The 26,791-nt window shown below is 43.8% G+C and overlaps 1 protein-coding gene across 1 annotated transcript in view; it reads right to left on the reverse strand.

Moving 5' to 3' along the window:
- Positions 1-26,791, reverse strand: part of LRP8 (LDL receptor related protein 8) — a 248,709-nt gene that overhangs the window by 21,489 nt on the left and 200,429 nt on the right. The window contains 5 exon segments of the mRNA XM_075003534.1: positions 2,794-2,919; positions 3,049-3,168; positions 6,371-6,493; positions 6,869-6,991; positions 11,068-11,436. Of these exon segments, the coding sequence (XP_074859635.1) occupies positions 2,794-2,919; positions 3,049-3,168; positions 6,371-6,493; positions 6,869-6,991; positions 11,068-11,436 (861 nt within the window).

A 26,791-nucleotide genomic window follows, 5' to 3' on the forward strand; every position in this document is an offset into this window, starting at 1 on the left:
AAGAAAGGGATGAACACTGCTCTCAGAACCCTGGAGGTGTGTGCAGTCCGTGTCCCTCAAAACCAACAGGAGTGGTCTATCAGGCTGCATGTTTTCAGTACGTTGACCTTTGACTCAGGGGATCAGATCAATAACCATACATCTTAGAAAAAGTGAAAATACTTGCTATACTCCTACAACTTAAACTAAAGCTATAATGCAAGCAGGAGCCAGCAAAGACCTTTGCAGATCATTTTAAAATGGGCTTTTCAGTGAGCCTGAAGCATAGTATTTAGCTAGAGGCTGATGGTAATAATAAGTAGAACTGCAAGTTTGTCATGCAAATCACAGATTCCATGGGTTTCCAGGACGTCCTTACTTCTACACCAGCTGACATGACGGCCCCCTGACTAGCTCAGGCAGCCCTTGGGCCAGCTGTATCAGCTGCTGCTGGGGCAATTCGGGCCACATTGTCTCCCCTCCTCCCAGCAACAGCAAGAATTTGGGTGTGGCAGGAGGCATGGGGCTGAGGTGCAGGACAGAGTGAAGGCTCTGGGCAGCACTTAACTTGGGGTGAGGAGGGCCTCCCTGAAAGCAGAGAAATGATACTCTCTCAGCTCCTGGATTTGTGCACTCCCTCCGCCCACAGGCACCTCCCTGCAGTTCCCAATGTCTCCAGTTCCTAGCCAATGGGAGATGCGGAGCCAGCACTTATGCAGAGGCATCACACAGAGCTAGAAGCTGAGCGAGAGACATGTTACCGCTTCCAAAGAGCCAGGCAGGGAGCCCGCACATGCACGAGTATACCTGATGAGGCGTCTGCTATTACTCTTGTTTTTCTAGTTCCGACATTTTGTTTCTATTGATAACAGTATTAATGAAACACATAAAGTATTTCTGGGTGTCTCACCTATTAATTAACCACTATGTAGTCCCCAAAGAACAAACTGGTTACGAATGACAAGTGCATTCTGCACCTCAAATTAATCATGAGGCCCCAACTGGGAGCTTTGCTTGAGTAAGAACTGCATGATTTAGCCCAAGGTCTCCAAACTGCACTGGTGTGAGGTCACTTCTTGAAAGATTTGAAATGGGAGGAAATTAGTCAAGGAAAGAGTGTGTTCACTGGCATTTTCGTGGGATAGTTACCCCACTCCCACTTGGAGGCAAAGGCCGTATGCACCACAGGGGACAGAGGGAGTAGTGGGAAGGGAAAAGGAGCTATATAGAAGAAAGCTGTAAAGGACTCCATTTGGAGCTGTAAAAACAAGGGCCTACCCACGCCCATCCCAAGCCTGATAGGGCTCTCCCGCCAGGCCCTTTGGCCTTAAACCTGACCTGCAGAGACTAGAACGGGCAGACATTTCTGAACAGGAGCAGAATACGGGTCTGAGGTCATCCCATCTACGACAACTCCAGCTGCCCCCAAACAGCGCAAACAAGGGGCGCAGCCTGTACATAACATCTGCTGAACGTGCTAACTTTAAGGACTTTATATGGGGTATACTGGGTATAATCAGAAAACTTATCTGGAATACACAGGACAACTTCATTGAGCCAGCTCCCCCAGGACATCACTTCCCTAAAGGCCAATCCTTTCTTTGAAATGATATTCAGTGTGGCTGACCCTAGATGAGGGGTCTGCAACCTGCTGCCCTGGAGACACATATGGTTCTTTTAGGACTTCTTTGGGGCTCCTAATGTTATAACTGAAAAGTAAAAAAACACCCTTCTGATTATTTTCGACAAATGGTGAACATCTAAAAGCCCAACAACGAACAACTTATACCTCAATAGCAAACGATCTATGATCTCGAAATGTTGGAAAACTCTCCCTTTAATATGTGCAGTGCATTGTGGGATATGATCCTGTATCTGTGTTTTGATCATGTTGTTAATCAAATCTTGATTTTGAAAAGGAAAAGGAAGCTTGAGTTATTCCTGCTATGAAGGGCACCACACATTTTAAGAAAGAAAACTGAATTAAACATGACATAAAACTGGCATAATTTAAATAGATTCGAGAGTGAAAGTCTGGAAGGTAGTGGTACAAATACACATATGCAAAGTGTGAGAAAACAGAACATGTAAAACGTTTGTGAACATCCTGCAGTAAACACATATCACATTACAAATCATTTTGTCTGCGCTGTTCTTAAAATAGGGGTTACAAAAAGTATGGCTTGACATTACTTATGAAAGACCGTCTCGTATTCACATGCATTACGGCTCTTGAATTACTCAGTTTTTTACCGAATTCAAAAAAATGGCTCTCCTTGCTATTCTGATTGCCGACCCCTGTCCTAGGCCTTTTATAATATAGCTTTCCAGCTCCCTGATATTAGCATATGTCCAGTTACAAGGAGCTGAGGCATTTGTTTTTTCTGGAGAAAGTGAGCTGCTGCTCTGTTCTTCTTGAAATTTGTGTCAGAGGGGGGATGGGCCTGCTGGCTAATCCATCTATTTTTAATTGTGTTACTTTTTTCTTATTATTACTTAACTTTGCTGCTTTGTTTTTAACACCTGTCAAGAGACTTTCCTTTTTAGTCTCAGCTTCAAACAGACAAGTGGTGACTGTAATCTTGAGCTGCACACCCTGCTAAAATATTCTGATCTGCATGACGAGTGGAGCCGTTGCCTCGAGACACATCTGCTATCACTGTAGCAGTTCTGTGTAGTTTGAAATGACTGCCAGTTGGCTTTTCATTTTCCTTTTGTCTCCTTTTCCCAAACCCTTAGCCCACGTACCCATGTTTCTTTGTAACACACACTTCTGGGTCAGCTGGACTTGAGTGCTTGCCGGGGTTGCCTTACCTACGGCTTTGCAGTTCTTGGACAGCGTGTCCATCTCGTATCCCTCGTAGCATTCACATTTGTAGTCCCCCTTGTAATTAATGCAGATCTGGCTACAAGCGTCTGGATTCTCACATTCATCTATGTCTGAAAGGAGCGTTTGAAACCCATCAATAACTCGAAATCAACCCATCTGTGATGGAGCAATGCCGGAGTGACTATAATTACGTCTCTGTACAGTGAAACACAAGAGACTGCTGTTTGCATGTAAATTACCTCCACACGTTTTTTTATCCAGAAGCTTGTATCCGGGAGGGCATTCACATTCATAACCGATCTTCAAGTCTTTGCATATGTGTGAGCACCCACCGTTGTTGATCGAGCATTCATTTTGCTCTAAAAGAGACACACAGAACATTTGGGATAAAGGAGGGGTTTTAATCACAATGCTGAGCATATTAAAATGGATCAGGGCACCCAGAAATGTTTCAGTAGCTACCAGCAGCAGGTGGTTGGAAGCTGGCAGTGCAGAGTGCACTAGTGACTTCACAAACAGAAAACCACCCAAATGCTCTCTTCCTTTGTCACACCAAACTGGCATTTTATAAAATCCCTTGAACTAAAGAGCAAAGGCCTAAAATGACTATGCAAATCAGAGACCCGGGCGATATTGTCCAAAATTCTTTTGTCCCCAGCTCCCATCTGGTCATAAGCCTCTTGCTTCCATGCATAAACTGTCAACGAGCCTGAGAATTAGCCCCATCTGACTTCCTCCTCCCCCTCCTCTGGCGCACAGACCAAGTTGTTTCCTTGAGCTGTAATAATCCATTCAGACAGTCATCCGACTTAAATGTCCAGCTAATGGGGGAGAGTCTATGTACGATTAGACAGTCCCAGCTAATACACAGGGGCAATCTCGGCTGAGAGAGCAAGGTACAGACCTGTGGAGATATTCCCACCTAATACTGATGTACAGTCCATACACAGACACTCTCACTGCTGACAGCCTAATCTGACCCATACGTGGAGTCTATCCAGTGATAGTGATACCTAAGACCAAAATGCAGTCTCATCAAACCCTGCCTCTGTTTTTCCTCCCTGTGCAAGAGCTGCAATGGAAAGAGTAGAATAAGGGCGTCCTCATAACTAGAGCTGGAGAGAGGTTGCGGAAGGTTGTTTTCTTACCAGAAATGACATCCTCCTTGACATTCCAATTAACCTATACAAGGTGAAGAGAAATATCCTCCCCTACTTGGATTGCTGATGCAGAGGATGCAGGCGTGCTGGGGCAGACTGGTTCACTGGGATGTGCAGCCTATTGGCTTGAAGCTGTAATGTAATACTACTGGCAGATTTATTTATTGTTACCCCTTGCTTCCTTGGATACCATTGCAGCAGTACAGCAGAGCCATTAAACCAGTACCCTTGGAAGAAAATAATGCCAGCAAGCCAATTAAAGTCAACTGGCTAGAAAAACATCATACCAGAAGACAAAGCGTCCCAGCTGTAGCATGTTTCCCCTCTCCTAACAAAGACATAAGCACGGTATTAACAGCAGCGAGATCAGAAGGTTCTGAGTAGCCATCCAGAGTCACGTTGTGTGCCATAGCTGTTCTTCAACATTTTTTACATGGATATTGAACTGGCTTCTACCCTATCAGATGTGCACACATGGACAGACTTCAAAATGCCAGAGGTTATTGTAACCTAAACAAGGATATGGATGTTAATCCTACTTCTGGTTACAGTGCTGCATTGGAGCATGGATCTAAAACAGGAGTCAAGCTCTGATTCTGTCACTGAAGCTCTTAACGTGATCCTAGAAGCAGGACAAGTGCAGACACTACTCGGCTTGATTTTCTGTTATGGAAAAGCAGGAAATTACTGTAACTGGACCCATTCAGCCACCCCACAATTTAAATAAGAGCAATAAAAACTCTGCATTGTTCAGCACCTGACTCCTACTTCCTTATTCCAATGACCTGTGTGCTGCCTTTTAAATTCACATAAACCTTGTTACTCTGTAACCACAAAGAACAAACTAAATCCTTCTCTGGAGCTTTCTGTTCACATTTTTTTCTATTTTAGACAATAACTCATAACCAGTTTGGGACTACAGCAGATTAACCAGGTCATACAGCTACACATTCTCCACCACACCACACTGTGCTGTGATCTGACCAGCCCTCCAAAGTTAAACTAGGCCACTTCTTGGATAGGAGATCTTCACAATCATTGCTTCTGTGGCACTTACTCAGAAAAAACATAAAGCGATATATATAGTGTGGAAGAAAGCCACGAATTAGCAAGAATATAGGACAACAGCAATGGTAAATCACTGTCTCCCAAGCACGCATTCACACAGATTGCTGTGTGGTGAGTCAAGTGGGAGTGAAAAGTGTAATGCATCAGTATTTATCCTGCATAGAGGTGGATACCCTGTGAGATTCCCTTGTAGTTTCCCTGGTCTCTCTGTGAGGTTGATATAGAGTGACCCGCAGCACGAGGGGCATTGCCAACCTGTATCAGCTCACAGATAAAGAACAAAAGTCAGCAGGAGAACTTCAGCCCTTGGTCTGGGTCATGTTTCAGTATTTCTGAATCGGGATTTGAAAGAAAACAAATCTTTCTATATGTGAAATAACTTTTCACTGTTACATTTTCTGAACTAACCTCTTTGGAATAACAGTCTTTGACACCAGATAATTGCTGGTTCCATGCTGGTGTGCAAGGACGGAAGGGAAGAGCACAAGGAGCCCGTCCCTAGTCCTCTGTATGTGAGCCAGCCACAATCGCAGTCCTTGGACTGCCCTAGCCTGTGTATTGCTCCAAACTAGTGCTGCTGCTGGCAGTACTCTCTTAAAAAGGATGGGTGAAAAGGCTCAATATCCTGCATGAAGAAGTCCTCCAGGAAGGACGCAACCGTGTGGTTTGGACTCTTCTGACCTGCTAATAACGTACACGCAGCAAACAGGTGCTTGTCAGAGATGTGCTTTTATGGCTTCCAAGATTTTTCCTAACTCTGAATTTAATGTTAAGTTTCCACAGGGGGAATTTTGATCAGGCTCATCTGACAGCATGCTCTTGATCCCTAAAGAATACCTGAATAACATCTAAAAACTTGAAATGAACAATACCAATAGACCTCACTTATCTGATAATACTACTTAGCAAGCACTTTCCATCTTTGGAGCATTTTACAAACACTAATTACCCACATGCTGGTAATTATCTTGTGTCAGGGGGGCTAGAAGTTATGAGTTCCTGGCTCCTGGCCTCTGAGTGCACATTCCTTGATGAAGATAAAGTGCACTTCTTGGCGCAGTAGAGTGGAATCTCTAAGCAAGCCCCCAGTTACACCTGTGTAAGCCTAATGACCTAAAAAAGCCAGAGAGCCCATTCTGTTTCCGGGTATATCCACGTAATGCATACAGCATGTGCACAGAGAGAGAGAGAGAGAGAGAGAGAGAGCGAGCGAGCGAGCGAGCGAGCGAGCGCACATGCAGCTAGGAATGGCAGTAGCAGTCTGGTAATCATGAGCATCAGTGATAGAAGAGGTTAACACAGCAGCATAAGTGGAAGGAGGTGTGTACTGTACCACATTCTTTCAGAGGCTCGTCAGACCAGTCCCTGCAGTCTTTATGTGAATCACACACTTTGATTCCATCAATGCACTCTCCACTTCTACACTGAAACTTCCTGGGGCTTGCACACAGGGACTCTGTTGTATTGGGCAAGAGAGGAAAGCAAGCAACTAAGTTAGATTAGGGTCATGATAATGAAGACTGAACATCAAGCTTCAAGAGGTTAGAATTAGCAGTAATGAAATGGTAATAAGCACAAGGATATTTAGACTGATCGTGCAGGAATTTTTTTCAAAAAGAGTGAGGTCTATTGGGACTTTGGAAAAGTCTCCCTAGGAAAGCCCCAGTACTGGAATAATTTAAAATGCTCTATAAGGAACAACCCTGCATCCTCCAAGAGAGATGGATAAGACAAATTAATAGGCCTTTTGTATCTCCAGGCCCTACGATGCTCTGAGCTGGTGCTCTTGCTGGACCATACGTTGGAGTGGAAGTGCATTGGCCATACATACCATTAATGCAACCTGCTTCGTCGCTGTTGTCCGGGCAGTCATGTACCTTGTTGCACTGCTTTGTTCCATGGATACAGGTCCCATCCCCACACTGGAACTCATCAGGGCGGCAGGTCACCAGCGCTTTAAAATGACACCATCAAACTGTTAACCAGTATGGATTTTAAATGGCTCTATCCAATAGTATTTAACACCCCTTCCCCTCCTGTAGGCTCTTCATTTGACTTATTAGACTGTAAGTAACATGCTCCCTGGGCTCCTGCTACCCAGTTTCAAACATGAATTACAGGCACTGCTGACCATGTTTGTAAAAGGGCTCAACAGAAACTCCGTATCTCTTTCTGTGTATGGGGAGCTTTAACCATGAACAAACTTGAGCTCTGTCAGATCAGGAGGAAGTGAGGGATCTTCATGGGAAATCTCCTGCCTTTAGCCCTTAGATGGGCTGCTAGTCAAGGGACTGGTTTAGCCCTATACAAGCTGCTCCTTGCTTACCTTGGAGACCTACTTCACCGCCCTAGGCTCTGGGGTGAGACCAAAAATGAGGGGTTCAGTGCATGGCAAGGGGCTGCTAGAGATTGAGCTGGGGGGATGCAGGGTCTGGGTGGGAGGCAGGGTGCAGGAGTGGTGTGAGGGTGTGGCATCTGAGTGGGGAATGCAGGAGATTTGAGGGGTTTGCGTGGGAGGGGGGATGCGGGAATGGACTGGGGTGGGAGAGTTGGGCTCTGAAAGTAAAGTGCAGGAGTGGGCTGGGGTGGGAGAGTGGGAGCTGGGCAGGAGGGAGGATGCAGAAATGGGCTGGGGTGGGGAAGCAGGGTCTGAAGAAGTGGGTGCAGAAGCAGGGTGGAGGTGCGCCTGAGCCTCACAGGCTGAATCCAGGAAAGTGCAGACTGGATCTGGCCCACGGGTTACAGCTTCCCCACCTCTGCCTAAAATCATCTCACAGGTGACGTGAGCATTCCATTTGAAAAACAAACCAAAACTCTTCTGCTTCTAATCACCAAAAGTGTGACAAGGGAAACCGTTTAAAACAATGTATCTTTATAATATTCTTATAAGAACAATGGCATTGTATCTGCAATGTTGCAGCACAGATATCCTGAGAGCTGGCGGGGAGGCAGGGGGTTTGTGAGGTGGAAGAATGGCCAGGTGCTTTTGTAGAATGAAACTAGGACTGCCTGAGTGCGACCGGTCCCCAGTCAGCAGTGCACCCACTAGAACAGGAAATCCTGCCTTAGAGAGGGGCTGGGTTTTTGCAGAGCTCCTCAATGTGCAGCTTTGTTTATAGGCACCAGCTGTTCAGAAAATTGCGGTGATATTTTGGGGACTTGAATCAATAGAATCTCAGCACTTCTATTGCTCCAATTCCAGTCCACAAAACAGAAACAAAGCAAGAACCTGTTAAATTAACTGCTACACTTAACACAACTATGCTTAACGTTTGCAAATTCAGGACAAAAAGACAAGCTGCTCAAATTAAATGTGCACATTGCAGGCTCAAAGCGGGGATTCACCTGCCCAATCACCCTGCTTCCCCATGACGCACATGGGGATTTGCACCAAACAATTTCCCTCTGAGGCATTATTACCTTTTAAAAGCAAGCTGCTTTGCAGTTTTATGGCAATTTTCATGTGTTTCTCAAAGCACTTCTCAGCCATTAACTAAGCCTCAGGATAAGCCCTGTTTTATGGATGGGGGAGTGAGGCCTGCCGCATTGGACACAACACAAAGACAGTTGCAGAGTCAGGATTAACTCTCAAGAGCTCTGATTCCTAAAATCTTTGCCCTAAGTACTGTTCAATATCTCTCTGGGGTACACACCACTTACATTCCCTAGGAGAATGCTTAAAACAACAGGTCTGGATTGTGAGGATGATAAATTCAAACTAGGGATTAGATTAGCAAAATACACTTCAGATGTATGTATGAGAGTGCAGGAAAGAACACCTGTCCCAGACAAGTTCCCTGAGGCAGCCCATTGACTGAGGGAGTTCACTTTCAGTGGCAGCCACTGAGGTCCACATTCCTGAAGGGGAAGGACCAGCTCTGCAGCTCAAAGACATCTGTTCCATGCCCCAAGTAAACCAATTCACCCTAGGGCTCTGCGCCACACACACCATTATCCCCCTCCCTAGCCAATTCATCAACGTTCCTCCTACTCCTGGGGCGTTCTGCCCCAAACATTAAAAATCCCATGCCAAAAAAGTGAAAATTCTTCAAATTTCATTTGTGAAACCACCGCATATTCTAATCATGCCAGTTTCAGGTATTTTGGTAATTTATTTCTGGATACCTGTCAGCAAGTACGTCTGTAACAATACAAACACGCACACTAAACTTCCCCCAGGAGTAGAGTTAAAGAACCCCCTGTGACAGCCCAGTTCCTATTTCTCTGCACCCTCCCTCCTTCCCACAAGCCCAGGTACATGCCCCCTACAGCTCAGAAAACACCCCCCGCTTCTAGAATCCAGGGATACAGAGGGAGAAATAGCCTGATGTTCACTCCCAGGTTGCACCATCCTCTCCAGGCTCTCCATCCCTCAGCATGTGCTGGAAACTGAAGTGGCCAGAAACCCTCTAACTTCCTCCTCCTCCCCCTGCAGTGAGTTCTATGTATGAGCTGGACTCTGTTGGGTCCAGTGGCACCTCGTGCCAGCCAGCAGCACTGTAGCCCATTTTGAGAGGAGGCAAATTCTGTATAGACACCACTAATTTCTGCAGAAGTCTGCATTGTGCAGTGGTAGGAATAAATAATCTACCCTGGGAGTAGATAGTCCTGAGCCCTCCTTGAACTCCTGCTGCTCACACCCCCTTTAAAACTGACACCCTCGCAGTCAGTTTTGGCCCTCCTCCCCAGAGTTCAGCAGTGCTGTGTGTATGTGTGTTGCTGCCTAAATACTGTATTCCATCTCAGTCTTGTCTTTATGAATATTTCAACAAAACATTTTCTCCATTTCCCTCTTGGTCTCTCTGGGTAAGTGACCAGTTTGAGCAGTTCAGTGACTGCAAATGGATAAAACATTCAACACACCACAACAACGTGTTAAATACACAAAGCTAACTGAAGAGAAATCCATTATTCATTAGCTTTGTGCCTTTAACAAGCCAAGCTCTGACACCAAAAAGAACTTAAGTTTTAGAGCACAAAGTGCATTTTGAACTAGGTCCTTCAGAGATCCCTCTATTGACTGTCTTGTTCAACATGTTCTGGATTTGCAGGCAGACAACTTTTTGCTTTACCGTGGATTTTTCCAACCTTTGAGCTGTGACCCCCTGAGGTGGTCTAGGGATTTTAAGACCTGTTTCCATGCCCTATTTCTGCTTTCCAGCAAAAAGAGATACCCTCAGTCATGTGCTACTCTTTCTTCCTCCAATAAGCCCCTCACAAACCACTCCACGACCCAGGAGTCAGGTAAAGGATAAACTAATTGCAGTCAGTAAGTGTCTATGTGGCACATAAATATTTGATAATGGGCTCTTCAGCCTAGCAGCTGAACGTATAACGCAAACCAGTTACTGGAAGCTGAAGCTACACCAGGGATTCTGAAACTTTATTGCTCCTTGGCTCCCCTCTGAGAGCAAAAATTACTGCACGACCCCAGGAGGGAGACTAGAAAATCACAATGTCTTTTGTGGTCCTGGAATTTATAAATCTCCCCTTCCCCACATTTTCTATCTGCTTTACAGTCCTGTGGTATTTTTATAATAATTCATTTCCCCCCCAAACCTAACAGCTTGCATCTCTCTTTAAGAAGCTGTGGGGCCAGATCATGTCATGAAGGCCTCACAATGAACAGGTTGGAGCAGCCCTCCCTCTGAAAGGGATTTTGACTCACTGAGGGACATTGCCCCTGGAGCGCCTGGGAAGCTGGTGCTCTCCTCCCACCCGCTCACATTGAACTCCCTGCAGGAGCTGCCATGTAACTCTCTGAGTCGCAGATCAGCCTCTGACTTTGCAGTGAGTGCACCATTATTTGTCACCACAGAGTCCTGTGCTCAGATGTTTTCATGCCAGTTATTTTGCCAATTGGCCCCTCAGGTACACAGTCTGCAGAGACAAATACCCACCATGAAGGTATGAATTTGCTGCAGCAAACGTGTCATTAGCAGTCTGGGCTGAAAAAAAATTCCCTTGAAATACTCTTTCCAGCGAGGAAATCCTTACCCCACGCTTGTACTTGCCCCCTCAGGTACTTACAGCAATCCCGCTCGTCCGACTTGTCTTTGCAATCCTCGTCGCCGTCACACTTCCAGTTCAGGTGGATGCACTCCCCGTTGCCACATCGGAACTCATGGGCCGCACAGGTGTTCAGCACCTGAGGCTTGGCTTTGTAGCCGCACTTCTCCATCGATTCGTCTGACTGGTCTTCGCAGTCGGGCTGGTTGTCGCAGACCCAGGGCTCCGGGATGCACACGCTGTTGTTGCACTGGAACTCGTTAGGGTTGCAGGTGAGCGGCGAGCACTTTCTCTCGTCGCTGCCGTCGCCGCAGTCGTCGTCGCCATCGCACACGAAGATATCGGCGATGCAGGTCTTGTTGCTGCACTGGAACTCGTCGGGAGAACAGGCTTTGGGGTGAAAACAAACAGGTGAGTCGGGAGATTTTCAACCTACTCCCCTGCCAGGTCACAACCCCCAGCGCACGCACTTGGCCCGTCTCTGCTCAGGAGATGCCCAACACTACAGCAGGCAAGCAGGGAAGGGCATCAGGGAAGCTGTGCGGTGTCCACACCAGGAACCAGTCGGCAGTTTCAAGGCAGTAGTGAAGTGGAGTCCAGCCAGGGCCGAAGTACCAGCTGTAGTAGGCTACCACTGAGGATCACTAGCACAACTGTGTGTGGAGCCCAGGAGTAGAACAGTTGGAAGCAGGGGTGAACAGTAATTCTGCAGGAGGTCTGCTCCAAGAATTTTGCTATGATGTCACGAGCAGCAATTTTCTGTTATAGTAATGGAGGATGTGTGGGATCTGGGATGGTACCTGGGTGCAGGAGAGAGCTCTGGGCAGGGTTTGGGATGCAGGAGGGATACAGGGTCTGGGAAGGAGGTTCCACCTGGGGCAGAGGGTTGGGGTGCAGAAAGGGATGCAAGGTGCAGGCTAAGGCCTGGACAAGGAGGCACTTACCAAACAGGTGGCTCCTGGCAAGCGTGTCTCAGTGCTCCCCTTGGGGGTGTGGGGCAGCAGCTCTCTGCATATTGCCTGCTTCTGCAAGTCCCAGCCAATGGCAGCTATGAGGTTGGTGCTGAGGGAGAGGCAGCCTGAAGAGAACTGCTTCCCCACAACACACACCAGGTACAGAGACACACTTGCCAGCAGCCTCCAGCTGAGATGCTTCCAGGAGTAGCATGACCAGGGCTGGGGCAGGCAGGGAGATTGCCTGAGTGCCCTGCAGGGCTGTGGGACAACTACTTCTGGCCTCAGCCTAGGGGGTCAATGTAGGGTGGATCTGGCCTGTGGACTGCGTTTTGCCCACCCTGCTGAAATCAAGACTGAGCAGGACTGTGTGGGGAGCTTCGGCTGGAAGCGTAAGGGAAGTGAAGATCAGGAACAAGGACCACTGGCAGTGCCATGTGTGGTTTCAGTAACAGAATAGCTAAGGTGTAGAAAGCTAAGGCCAAAGAGCACTGTCAGAGCTGTGCTGGGATACAAACAATGGAACAGCAAAGTTATGAAGCGTGTAGGAAGGAGCTGCATGGTGGAATTGTGTGACACATGCTTGAACAGCTCATGACACAACACGGAGCTCAAGCCTTTGCTCTCTGTTCCTGACTCTCATGAGCACCAAAGTCACTCCCACCCTAAGCAGATTTCAGAATTTCACAGTATGTCTTGTTTTGAACATAGTAAGTGGGATACACATGGTAAATATTCAGTGAGTTGTGCAGGGATTAGCTCTGAATCATGCTGATAAGTCCCCTCACAAGGTACTGCCTATTTTCCCTGGAAGTCACCATTCAGCATTTACATACAAATGAGACTTTTCGGAGCTGTGAAGGAAAACAGATTTTTTCCTTTTGCACGCCTAATTTATCACTCCGCCAGAGGGGTCTGCTCCAATTAAACTCTGAAATGTCCCAACAATGGTCACTCTTACTGCAAAAAGAAAAACACATCCCCAGGCACGAGTTCCCTATGAATACTTTTAATTGGTACCCAATATACTCAGTTATTTAAAAAACAAAAAACAAAAAAACATTTCAGCAGCTTCAAAGATTCAATGGAAAATAATGGTGTTTATAAATTAGATTAAATGAAATAATCTGTCTTGAAAACAAAAAAGCAGTCCAGTAGCACTTTAAAGACTAACAAAATAATTTATTAGGTGATGAGCTTTCCTGGGACAGATCCACTTCTTCAGACCACAGCCACACCAGAACAGACTCAATATTTAAGGCACAGGGAACCAAAAATAGTAATCAAGATTGACAAATCAGAAAAATTCTTATTAAGGTAAGCAAATCAGAGCAGAGGGGCAGAACGGGGGTGGGGGGGAAGAGTCAAGAATTAGATAAAGCAAAGTATGTAAAAGAGCCCCTATAATGAGCTATAACAGCAATGAAGGGTCCTGTGGCATCTAATAGACTAACAGAAAAGTTTTGAGCATGAGCTTTTGTGAGCACAGACTCACTTCATCAGATGCTAATAACGAGCTAGAAAATTGTCATTGGGGTTCAAACCACATGTTAATGTGTCGAATTTGAATATAAAAGAGAGTTCAGCATTAAAGTGCTGGCAATAGAATGGACCATTTTGTAAATGACCTGAAAGCTTGTGTTTTACTGAAAATGATTTTTTCAGAGCTGTTTGGAAAGAGAGGCTACTGAACTCTCTTTTATATTCAAATTTGACACATTAACACGTGGTTTGAACTGGGATGACAATTTTCTAGCTCATTATAGGGGCTCTTTTACATACTTTGCGTTATCTAATTCTTGACTCCCCCCTCCTCCTTCTGCCCCTCTGCTCGCTGAGTTGCTTATCTTGATAATAATTTTTCTGATTTGTCAACCTTGATTACTATCAAGTGCAGAGGTGCTACTTCCTTGATAGCATCTCACACTGGACACCTATGGAGACAGAATCTGATGGATCCATTTTTTGGTTCAGGGTGGCAAATTCTATGCATCTATTTTTGAATCCTGTGGTATCTAGTGTATTAAAGTTAGAAATTACTAGTGCCACCAAGCCTGGCTAATTCTTGCTTGGTAGGGGTTGGTGGCAGAATTGGGCAAGGATGTCTTATGAACAAGGAAACCATTCAGATTCCAAAATCAGTCAGAGGAGCATAGCCTTGAGCACAGACCATAAGCTCTTTTATGAATGCGATGAAGCAGATTTACAAAGGAACCTCAATTCCACCTTCAGTTATGGGAGATGCAATTGTATAGCTGCAATTAAGGGCTGCTGAAATTGACACCACGGGGTCATCAAGCTACCTGATCTGTTAGCATACTCAGGTGGGGAGATGTCTAAACACTAGGAACTGCATTTAAAATTAATTGCATGACGGAGTTGGAGTTCATTAAAAGAACATATAGAGGTCTGTCTTCCTCTCACTGCACCTGCCATTCACCAAAGTTCTAACTGCACCTGTTTAGCTACTCTGATTAATTGGCATGTGTATAACTGCAAACAAAATGACCTATTAATCTTATTGATCAGTCTTCACCTCCGTAATCTAGCAGCCACTTCACATGGGGAATGTTATGGCACTATGGAGTATTCATTTGAGATGGCACAACTACAGCCTCACTGATCTGATTGAAGAGAGGTGATAAACATGAGAGTTGCGTGAATACATGCAGATAACGTGAACAGACCCAGGCTTAGCTGAGGAAATAGATCAAAACAAATGTTAAAAAAGCTATCTCAGAAAAATAAATAAGCAAAGTTTGCATAAGCTCTTGGTCCCTAATATTTTGGCAGGGTTGTAGCAATTTATACACTCCAGCTGTGAATTAATTTCCTTCCCTGAGCGGTAATGAGCACATCTTTCTTCCTTGTTTTTATTACCACCACCACCTCTGAATCTTATGTTTGTATGTGTGTTGCCTGTCTCTCTTTGGAAATGTGCCAAGCATGCAAATTAGAGATGGCGAAAGGCATCCATGGAAAATGGAGGTCAGTCATCTACAGACAATGCAAATTCATGCAGAAACTCCTCTTCCCCATACACATAAATGCCACCAAAACACAAAACATATAGAAAATCTCAGCCAGAGAAGAATAATACCAATTTTGCTCTCATGCTCCCCTTGAGGACTTCTGCAGTGAAGCTTCCAATTTTCTAGCTATTAATTTGCAAGCTTTGAATTATTGTATTTTGCTCTTAAATGTGAATTCAGGGCTGATGCAATATGCTGCATAGGACAGCACTAGAGACTGAAGTCTTCTATCCATTGAACACATACAGTAGCAATAGGCAACACAGGCTATTGAGTGGGCCGCATGAGTGGCCCCCCTTCATCTCAGTGGGCTGCAAGATTCTTACAACCAATGGACTCCTGGGCTAGGGTAGTCTTGCTAATTGCACTTGAGTACCTAGAATTTGCAGGGTGTGCTGACTGAACCTTAGGGGCACTGTGACTGGATGCAGAGGGAATGAACAGCTCTCATAGTGAATGTTAGGTTCAGTCATCACACACTGCATTTCATGTGCCCTGGCTTTCTGTGCCTGTCACTTCAGTAATACTGGCAGCACACAAACTACTTAGACAGAAACCAGCACAATCTGGCAGTCCTGTGCATGGGCTACGGTAAATTAATGTGTTTGGGGTAAATTATAGCTAAACAACAGCACAGAACACTGAGAGCCAGTACTAGTGGCAGTAAACAAACTTTATGTGACCATGGGAAACTTGGCCACAGCCGTAATAAGTGGTCACCCAGATAACTAACATCATATCCAATTATGGTTGGGTTGCCAGATGAGAGAGTGACAGACTACAGCAGTTCAACCTATATTAGCTTCCACTGTGTTCAGTGCAGAATGCGGTGTAAGCCAGAGATGCAAAATCTTTTTCAAATATGAAGTGATCCTAGTAAAAATCCTGAAAATCTTTGAGTGGCAGGAAAGTCGTGTCTCTAAGCGGAGCTTGGGCTCTGATGCCCAACCTATTTACTGGACTTCAGGACTGTGCTCCAGTCCAAGCTGCAATATCTACTAGCTGTTTTTACTGCCGTATTACAAGCCTGGGTCTGTAGACCTGTGCTTCATAGCCTGCAGCTTTTAAAACACTGAAGTCGTACACGTAGTGATTCAGTCTTGGCACCCTTTTCTCTGAATCACTATTCAGTCAGTAGGATGCTAGGATATTGGTGATACCATCTTTTGGATGAGATGTAAAACTGAAGCCTTTTTATAGCCAATTCTATGGCTCTTTTTGCAAGAGCAGAGAATATTTACAGTGGTGCTCCAAATACCTAGTCAGTTACATGAATGCTGTCTTTGTAAATTCCACATTTGGTTTCATTGGTCTATGGCATCCTGTTTTACTTCCTATACTATTGTAAGGTCACTGGACACTGCTTAACAGCCATGGGTAAAGCAAGTCTTACATACAATAACTTTTCCACAAGGCAGGATTCTATGACCAATGATATTCAAACATGGATGCAAAATAAAATGCAGAAGCCACAAAATTCATCATAAAAATGCACTCCATCATACAGCAGCAATATGAACTCCCTAATGAAGGCTGTTACTAGCTTCTCCATAATCAGCCCAATTGATTTTGCCTCCTGTTTCTCAAAACAAAACAAGGAAACAAAAAAAACCCATAACATTATGCTTGAAATTATATGTGTAGCTTACAACCAGATAAAAACTGTTTGGCAAAATTTGTGGTGAATTGACAAGGAGTTACAGGGGTACTGGGATGTAAAAACCAAGATAAATTTCAGTTTTTGACATTTTTTTTTGTTGGAACGCAACAAATGTTGAAGTCTGTAAAAAGAGTCGGTGAGGAATATGGACTATTCTTAAGTGCAATGAAAACAAAATGCACGTGCATTGACACAACTAACAAAAACGGATGCAAATGCATGTCACAATAAATGGACACGCAGTAGACACAGTAGATCCATTTTAATATCTGGGATCCTATATATCCAACCACCAAAACTATTTCAAAGCATCTCAGAGAAGACTTGGATTGTTCAGGTGTAGCCTCCCTTATGAAAGAATGGAAAGGTCATATCTCAAATGTAAGAAGAAGGTGAAACTAGTCAAAAGCCTGATTTTTTTCAATAGCAATTCAGGACTCAAACTGTGGAAAGTTAATGCTTCTAACTAGAAGAAAATGGAAGCTTCTGCTATGCAGTGCTGGTGAAAACTTTTGCAGATTTCATCAACAGAAGAAAGATGAATACCTGTTAGAAATATCACTGGAAAGAAGCAGAGTCTGATGTTGGAAATCAATAGGGCTGTATCTACACTAGAGAGTTTTGTCAACAGCAGGGCCTTCTGTCGACATAACTCAGGGAGCATATACACACATAAAGCATTCTGTCGACAGAGTCTTGACAGAACTCTGCATTTGCCTCAAAAGCATTATGCCTCAAAAATTTGAGGCATAACAATGTGTTGACTGAGTACGGACTACAGGGCTGGGTCTACAATAGAGTTTTGTTGACAGATGGAGCCTTCTGTCAACCTAACTCAGGGAGCGTCTACACACTTACAGCATTCTGTTGACAGAGCGTCAACAGAACTCTGCATTTGCCTCATCAATATATCCCTCAAAAATTTGAGGCATAACAATCTGTCAACAGAGCACTGTCGACAGAAGTGCAGTGTAGACGCTTGTGTCAACAAGAGAGGGCTTCCCGTTGCCAGGCAGCCCTCTTTGCAGAGCTGCTATTCTGCTTTTTGGCAGCAGAGGGCAGTGCAGTCTGCCAGTTCTCTGCCAACAGAGCAAGTTGTGTGCAGATGCAATCTGTTGACAGAGGTTCTGTGGAGATCTCCCTGTCAACAGTAACTTCTGTTGACAGATGTTTCTAGCCTAGACAGGGGGAGTAAAGTATTCACTTCATTAGTAATCTCCCATCACCCTGATTAACATGCCCCCTTTGACGTTGAGGACAAGTGTAGACAAGTGTAGACAACAATCTGTCCCAGTCTGATTCAGTTGAAGTTACAAGGCCCACTCCTTTACGAGCTAGAACTCAGCACTCTGGCCCTGGCTTCCACACCTTCTTGAACCACGGTCTTTGCTGCAGAAATCTCTCACTTGCTACAGTTTCCTGAGCTTCCCCCTCAACTGAAGCCACCTGGTGCCCTTTATAGGGAATCACTTGACCCAATCCAGGCCTGCCTCTTTAGTAATCACAGTGGGTCCGTCCCAGGCTTTCTAGCACTTGGGGACAAGCAACTCTACTACATCGCCAATATTCAGGCGTGAATAAATGGCTTTTCTTACTTCTCTTTTGGATTCCAATTTTTTTTCTAAAGTATCATCTTAAAAAAAAGTTTGGGTTCAAAATTTCCTGTGTATTTGCTTTAAGAACTGTTAGAGCTAAGGCAAAGGATGATTTCCAACAGATGTTTATTTTAGGAGTTATTTGCTACAGATTTTTCCCTCATTTGAACAGTTTCAGGACAGCCTTTTGGACTTTGGAAACCCCACAGATGATCTGCTGGAGTTTAGAATCTATGACTGCAGCAGTGAACTGTATAAAATCCATCAACCTAAATATTCTGACTTAAGAGATTACACACCCAGATAATGCAGACTACAGAATCTGTAATTTTTCAGCTCAGCTCCTTGGGATCAAGTTGATCACACAATCCATTTCCCATCACCAGCATCCTGATAATTGGCAGATATTTATTTTTAGCCTTTACTTTCTTTGAATGAAATGCTTTGTCCAGGGATACCTGTTACATATATCACATCTGTGATGCATGTGACAGATTGTATGGGCACATCAAACATCCTAAGACAACAATATCAATTTATAAAGGTGGGATGTATCGGCACGGGCTGGGGATTGCATTCTAGCTCCATGGGATAGTTACAGAACTTTCTGCATGGAGGGAAATAACACAGACTGCTCAGATCTGGTGAAACAGACCCTGACAAATAACTGAAAAATTATAAAATGGCCACCCTAAAATGGGGGGAGTGATCACTCATACAATCTAAGAACTGACTTGAGACTGTGAAACTAAGGGCAGGCCTTGTGAAAGGACATGACATATTCTGAAACCTACCAGTGTCCCAGGTGGCAGACAGGCATTACCCAGTAAAGCATAAGCATAAGGTTACTGAATGCTGGCTGGTCACTGGTTAACCCAGACACTGCCCTGCAGAGAACGGAGATACAGGTTCTGAACTAAAGGCAGATCTCCTGAGTTAGTTATACCCAATTGCAGGATGAAATACAGCCTAAATCCCCTACTTTAGAAAAAGAACGTTGTGGGACACTGCCTCGAGAAAGGTGATGGTTGCAGGCCAGAGATGTAAGGTGGATACCCTCAAGAAAGCCACAAAGGGGTCAGAGGTGGTTACCTTGGAAATGGTGACAGCATACATTTTCGAAGACACTGAAGCTGTGTGTCAGGTGCCACTGTTCAAAGCAAGATTCATGCTCCCTGGGACAATTTTACCTCAGAAGGCTGCCCGCTGGGGAGGCCCACAAAAGTGAGGGAGGTAAATATTGACGACCTTGCAGTGAATTCCTCTGAATAAAAGACAGGCCTTCCATAGAGGGAATAATGCAACTGAGTTGCAGTCTCGCCACTATCAGTGGCTGTTGCTATGGTGATTGATACGGAGAAGTCCATGCAGATGAGGAGGGCAGAAGAAATGGTAATTCCTTATTTTAGTCAAAGCACTAATGCAGTTCAAGAGCCTGGGAAACCATTTCAAATAATCTCACAAATTAATATTTGCATTTGTCTGCTTGCTTTGCAACTCAGCTCCCCTCAATCTATTTTTCCAGTCTGCTTCCAAATAATATTAATTAATGATAACAGCATGACCAGACTCCAAAGTTACTGCTGATAAATAACTGTTGATGCACAAGTGTGTTACTGATCTCGTGTAAGCTTTCAGAGACTGGCGTATTTACTCAAAATGGCTTTATTTGCTAGGCAGTATGATTAATACATATGCTCTCTTCAGCAGCAGTTGTAGCTGTGTGGTTTCACATAGCACTTACATGGAAGAAAGAGTACTATACCTTCTTTATAAGACCTGAGAAATTTTAATTTTTTAGTATCTTTTCACTAATATAAAAAAGTTACTATTGAGAACTTGCTGTGTCCTCAGTTCTGTTAGGTAATGGGGAAATGTTACAAGGCTCCTGAATATTGAGACAGTACAGATTTTCTGGGTAAATCACTGTACAGTACATCAAAACAAGAGTCATCCCAGTGTAAAGAGTCAAAGGCTTTGGGCTGCATAAGGTTTACGCTGCATAGTTTTATATTCATATTGCAGAGATACCCACAGGTGAAGAGATACAGACGTATCTTTACTCTTTTTATGCTCTTATTAAATGTACTCTACTGAATCAGCCTTTAGATGTTCTGTACTAGAGAAAATTTTGGTAGAAATATATGCATGGAAGGGTTTGGATTTTTCTTTCACTCTTGGAATTAGCAACTGGATGAGATGTACCACTCACATTCCTCCAGCTCTGACTTGTTTGATAAAATGGCAATTTCACAAATTATACCAATTTGGCAAATCACTAAAAAAAATGAGAATAGCCATTAAACTAACAGCTGCCATGATGTTCGCATAGAAATTCCATACCTGTTATACGTCTGTGTTGGTTTCATTTACAAAACTAAGGTAGTAAAATAAAGCCATGATGCTGCACTTGGATCCATGACGGGAACATTATGCTTATGCACAGTCCTACTTATGTGCCTGGGATTCCCTTTAGCTTTACAGATTGTCTGCATAAGTCCTTTTGCATGCTGGGGGTGTGGGCTGATTTTGCCACTGCGGAATTTAAATCAGCGATATTTTGCCAGAAAAAGCAAACCACACAAATGTTGTACCTTGAGCCCGTTACACTGAGGTTCACACTGATTGTGCAGTATGTGCTAATATGAACTAAATTAAGAAATATCTAACAGTATTTGTTTGCATTTTCATTTCTGCCCTTTAGAAAGATACCGCTTCTGATTTACTGCTCTGAACACGGGAAAGGAACTCTTCAGAATCTTAAAAGCATTAGATTAGTCCAAAATAAAATTATCGGATTACAGCCCATCTGCTGTAATCCCCCAGAGTTTGTAAACTCCATTTTTTATGTGATTAGAAAAAAAAAATTCAGATTAAGAAGTCAGTGGTGCAGTGCACGGTACCTTTCCCTACCATCAAATTCCCAAGCACTGGGACATAAATCAATCACTAGGAACAAGTGAACCATGTTTGGGTCATAATTGGCTCTCAGTTAAACCCATGTACAGCAAGAGTAATTCCACTAAATCAACAGAGTCTCTGTAGTTTTATAAGAATTTGGCCCACTGCTTTCCACTGGAGATTAATAATATGCTTACAATATGTTTCTTTACTGGGTATCTATCAACAAAAGCCCAACAATAACACAGCGCAGCCTCTTGTAGCTTTCAAACACCTTCTGTTAATCACTGCATAGCAACTCAGATATTTCTCAAAGCCATCTTGGAAAAATAGGTTTTATTTTTCCAATTTTTAGGCAGAAGCCAATTTGTTGACTGGCTGGTCCCACAGGAATGTCTGTGAAAGGCAGAGAGGAGAAAAACAACATTCCCCTCCCTAGAGATGTGCTTCTGGATCAATGGGCAGAACAGGTAAGAAAAAACATTGAAAAGGAAAGCCTGACTTCAGTCAGATAATCTTGTAGCTATGACAACGGAGGAAAACGCAGGCTGCAAAGATCTAACTCAGATGAATAATGAGGTACAAAGCTATGTTTCCATTACAAGCAGGGAGGGCACCACCCCATAAAAATTTCTACTTCCACTAATTTAATCAGCTTGAAGAGAATTCTGCACAAGAGAAGATATTTCTTTTTATTGTGGTTCACTGCACCAGTGGACTTAATATTCGCAGCATTTAGCACACTATATTATTCAGTCCTCTGGAGCAAACAACAAATCAGGAGAAAGCTAAAATTTGCCACATAAAACCTTGAGCAGAATTTACCCTAATAATACTATTAGCTCCAGGATTTCCTCCAAAATTTGAGATCCCAAACCAAGTGGAATGCAACTGCAATGATGACATAAAAATATATCTATGGAATGATTTAAAGTACCCAAAATAGTCAGTAGAATGCACTGTGGTCATATTCATCATGATGCACAGACCAAGGCTGTGAATAGAAGCACTTGGCTTGTGTTGGCTGGGCAAAGATTCATTTGAGATGCAGCAGTAGGGGTGGAAACTTCACTATACACACGTGCCAAATTTTCGAAGAGGACACAAACTCGGCCTCTATTTGCAATTCTGGCAGCGCTGCCATTTGGTGGGTGCACTGGGGTATGTACGTAAATGATTACAGTCACGTTTAGAAAATCTGGTTTAGAAATTCAAATGGGAAGTTCCATAAAAGGAAATCAACACTGATGAAGGAATAAACTTGGAAGCAAACCCTCTTATGTCAGGGCTCTGGTCCCACTGGTATTAATGGGAAAGAGTTCCTTTGATGTGGATTTCAATGGGACTAGTTTTGGCCTTAAACTTTTGCAGTTTTTATATAAAAAGTGTTTAGAAATAAAGGGCTGTGCAGGGCTGGCACCTGCCTGGTTTTCACCCAGATAATACAGGTTTGAGCTTGTGTGCCCACATGCCATGATCTCCATTTTTTTTCCCCTTCCATCTGTGGACAAGGTGCGAACCCTACATGGAAGGAATGAGGCAGTGCAACAGCAGCAGTGGTTGCTGCCAGCTCTGGGGCCATGTTACTCATGCTGCCTATGGTACTGCGTGGCCCTGCGCAGCCTGGAACTAGCAGGGAAGGTGGTCTTGGCTATGCTTGTGAAGGCCCTGTGACCAACGGAGATGAGGCCTTGAGGGGAAGAGATACAGCAGGGGGTAGGACCTTGTGGGAGGGGAGTGGCACGACTTCAGAGGTCAGGTTACCACCCATTAGAAAGGTGGCAACCCTAGGGCTGCACCTTAGTGTATTTTTGGTTCATGTAATGTAAGATGACAAATTAATCCTACTTTTGTGTATGCAACCTTTGCTTTAAACTTGATTAAAAAATAACCTAAATTGTGGACGAAACTTTGCCAGATGTACTTCAGCCTAGACGTGATTTAAAAAAAAAAATCAAGCATAATCCATTTGATTGACTGAGTTTTTTGAGGTTTAAAAAAAATACCATTTTTCAGCCATGATGAACATTTTCATATGTTCTTTTTGTACTTGGCCAATTCACGGAACAACTTTCTGGTAAAGTTTCAGATGTTCCCCGGCCACACTCTTGGAAAAGGGAAAACAGTGTCGTGTTTGAAGATAGTTGGTTTTGAAATAATGTTTGCAAGTTGTGCTCAACTCATACAGCTGTAATGTACTGGCTAGAGGGACCATGTAATATGTACCACTGCCCATAAAAAAGAGGAATGTCCAATCTGTTTAAATGTGATCTTATCATAACATAAGTCTTATCACTTCTATATCTGAAGTAGATTCGCTTTAAGTTGTACAGAGCTGTGTTTGAGATTAAAAGGTACTGAGTTCTGGACCTGTGCTCACCCAAGTCATCTAGGTACATGGTGTGCAGGATAGCTGGCAGACATGGAATGACACAAATAGGTGACTGGATATCATGTTTTCAAATCCATGAACCCTGGCCACTGGAGGAGTATACAGCAAACCATCTCTGGACTAAATTCTGCCCTCGGTTGCAGTTGTGTAGAAGAGGCTGAGGCAACTTCTTCCAGTCCAGCAGCAAGGCAGGATCTTTCTCTAGCACCCCAGGTGATTGTTTATACATCTATGATTTCAGAATATGGCCACTCTATAAGGTTAAATAACGTAAAATATATATGAAGGAAATGTTTATATTTACAGTAAACTCTTTCATATCCAGCAGCCCCCGGACTGGGAGGTTGCCGGATAGTCAAATATTCTGTATAATAGAGAGGTACACCTAGCAATGCACAACACTAAAGAAAAACAAGATTAGATATTAAGAAACAAACAAATGTATGAAGAGTACTTTATTTACCAACAACAGTAGTATTGTACACTGTACACATCCCGTATTTGCTGTATTTATTTGTATTTACTTTCACTATACTGTACTTACGGAAAACGTAACTAAAATTTACTTATGGTTGAAATGCAGGTTATTTGAGAGTTCCAAATAATAGAATGCCAGATGTGAAAGAGTTTACTGTAATTACACAAATATCTGAAAGCAATCAATCATCATCATCATCATCATCTTACACCTGTTCCTTTACAGTAAAATAAGATATTTTATATAAAGTTCATACAACCCTCAACAAAACTGTATTTTCAGCAAACAGCACAATTATAATACTGGTGGAAAGAATGCTTATTTACAGAACATAATGGTATGTTAAAGATTTCAGAGTGAAAGCTTCTACTGGGAAAGCATGCACACAGGGAAGAAAAGTTAAGGCTGCTACGAGATCACTGAGGGTCAGATTCCAGGAATTATATTCTGCTTGCTTCAGGTGAGGGCAGGACATCACTTTGAACCAGAGATCCTCAGCTCTGGAATGACACAATACATCTAAGCTGGCTCCAGCATCAGGAGAAAGCAAAGCCAGCTAAACCGCCATTGATTCCCTCACTAAGTAGAGCTCTGGCGCAGTTAAAACTCTGACCCTGAGTGTGAATTTTTTGACATGCAGAATTGAAATATCTACATTAACATTGCATTAATGTAGGATTTTAGATTTAATTATGATAGACACTGATACATTCACCTGGAAACCACCCTCATTTTTACTGCATGGGTGCAATTATAGTTAACCACCAGGTTATTTTTTTCTTTCTTGTTGCTATATAGCTGAAGACAAATAGGAATGTGGAATGAGAGATTTTCTAAAGAACAATGGGGATCTTCCTGCAATTTCTACTGATTTTGAAGGAGATCTAATACTTTAAGCAGTAATAAAGTCAAAGCTTCACATGACGTTTAATTTCTGAATAGCCAGGACCTAATGCACAAGCATTAATCCCTCCAGCTGTCCTGTAATTAAACATCCTGTGAAACCCAGTGAATATCATGGCTTTCCTACTTAATCTTATTTATGAAGGACTTTTATTTGTTAACCCTACAATCACTGTCTTTCCATTCTGGGGGATAATTTTATTTACTTTTATCAATACAAGTGCACCCAACATGTAGCTGTTTTCTCACAATACCAACTTTTAGTGAGAAATACTTTTTTTTTTTCATCAAAATTTCAAATGATTATGAATGGAGACACTGGGCAAATACTCAGTCCATTTGCACCAGTACAACCCTCCTAAAACCACTGGGGTAATTCTGAGCAGAATTTGGTCCAGCGATAGCCCCATGCTCTTGGCTGATGTTTGAGGGATTGGGGCTGACAGTACACTGGATCCTTGCAGGTGCAATGTGCAGGGAACACTGCAGACCTGGCAAGGCAGAGATCACTAGCTTGGGATGAGCTGATCCCTACAGGTGCAAAGTGCACAGGGAGGCTGTACTTGTACCAGCTGACACTGATGGACTTTTTTCATCAATTTCAATATGTCAGATGAAATCAACATTCACCAACACATATTGATTTAAACTGAGCACTGCTGAGTCACGCTATGAAGTAAAGTAATGTATTTATTAGGCTAAAGGAAGTTGAGCCTATACTAAACACCAAAGGGGACGTTCTCAGCACAGTGACCAGGGATCCATATGGCCAAATCTCTGCAGACTGCCCTGAAAACGCCTCCTTCAGCTGGGAAACCAGGCTACATTTTTAGAATATTCAGTAGAAAGAGATAATGACCTAGATGTGTTGCTTGAGCTTTTCATTAGGCCACTGCTATCTTTATTATACATAGCTTGTGCCAGTGAGGACGCATAGAGTGGAAACCCCTCTCTGCAATTAGCTAGTAGTTTCCCAAGTGGTGTCCTGTGGAACCCCAGGGTTCTGAAAAGTGAAAATAAGGGTTCTGCAAGAAAATTCTGTTACAATAGCTGACTCCTCTGTGGTTCTCTGCCCTGCCACCACTGGAACAGTAGAACTAAATTTAATTGAGTTAACAGCTGGCAGGGCGGCAGGAGGGATCTGGCTGTTAAACTAACTGAGTTTAATTTCATTATTTCAGTGATGCCCGCGCAGGGAGCCACAGAGAACCCTTCACTCACTCTGCTACCCAAGCTGTCACACCACTCCAGTGGCCATGACTTGGCTCACTCCCACCAGCAGAACACCTCCACACCTTCCCTCCCCTGGGCGCAAGTGGCTGCCTGGTGTAGGCTCCCCAGCCAGTGCCATGGATGGGTTAGTCTTTGGGGCTGAGAGGGTTAAACTTGGGGATGGGGGTGGGTGGGTTTGGGGACAAGAGGGGTTAAGCCTGGGATGGGCAGGGTGGGCAAAGCTTGGGAGTAAGGGGCAGGATTTGGGGGCTGAGGCAGAGGAGCCTCAAGATTGGGGGCAGGTTAGGGGACCAAGGGAGGTAAAACCTGGGAATGGGGTTCTGCAAAATCTTTCAAGTTTAAAAGGGTTTCGTGGCCAAATAAAATTGGGAAACACTGGACTAGTAGGTTGATCTGCTCCATGGTGTTGCTTGTTCATCAGCCCACTGGGAAAGGATAAAGCAGTTCAGTAATGAATACACACCGAACTGGCTGGCAGGAGTCAATCCACGGTTCCATCTCAGACTTCCTATATCCTGTGATCTCAGGTAAGTCACAAAGCTGCACCAGTCATGATTTTACATACCTCTATCATATCTCCCCTTAGTATCCACAAATG

Source organism: Carettochelys insculpta, chromosome 9, assembly GCF_033958435.1.
Source record: "Carettochelys insculpta isolate YL-2023 chromosome 9, ASM3395843v1, whole genome shotgun sequence".
In the NCBI taxonomy this organism is placed as follows: Eukaryota; Metazoa; Chordata; order Testudines; family Carettochelyidae; genus Carettochelys; species Carettochelys insculpta.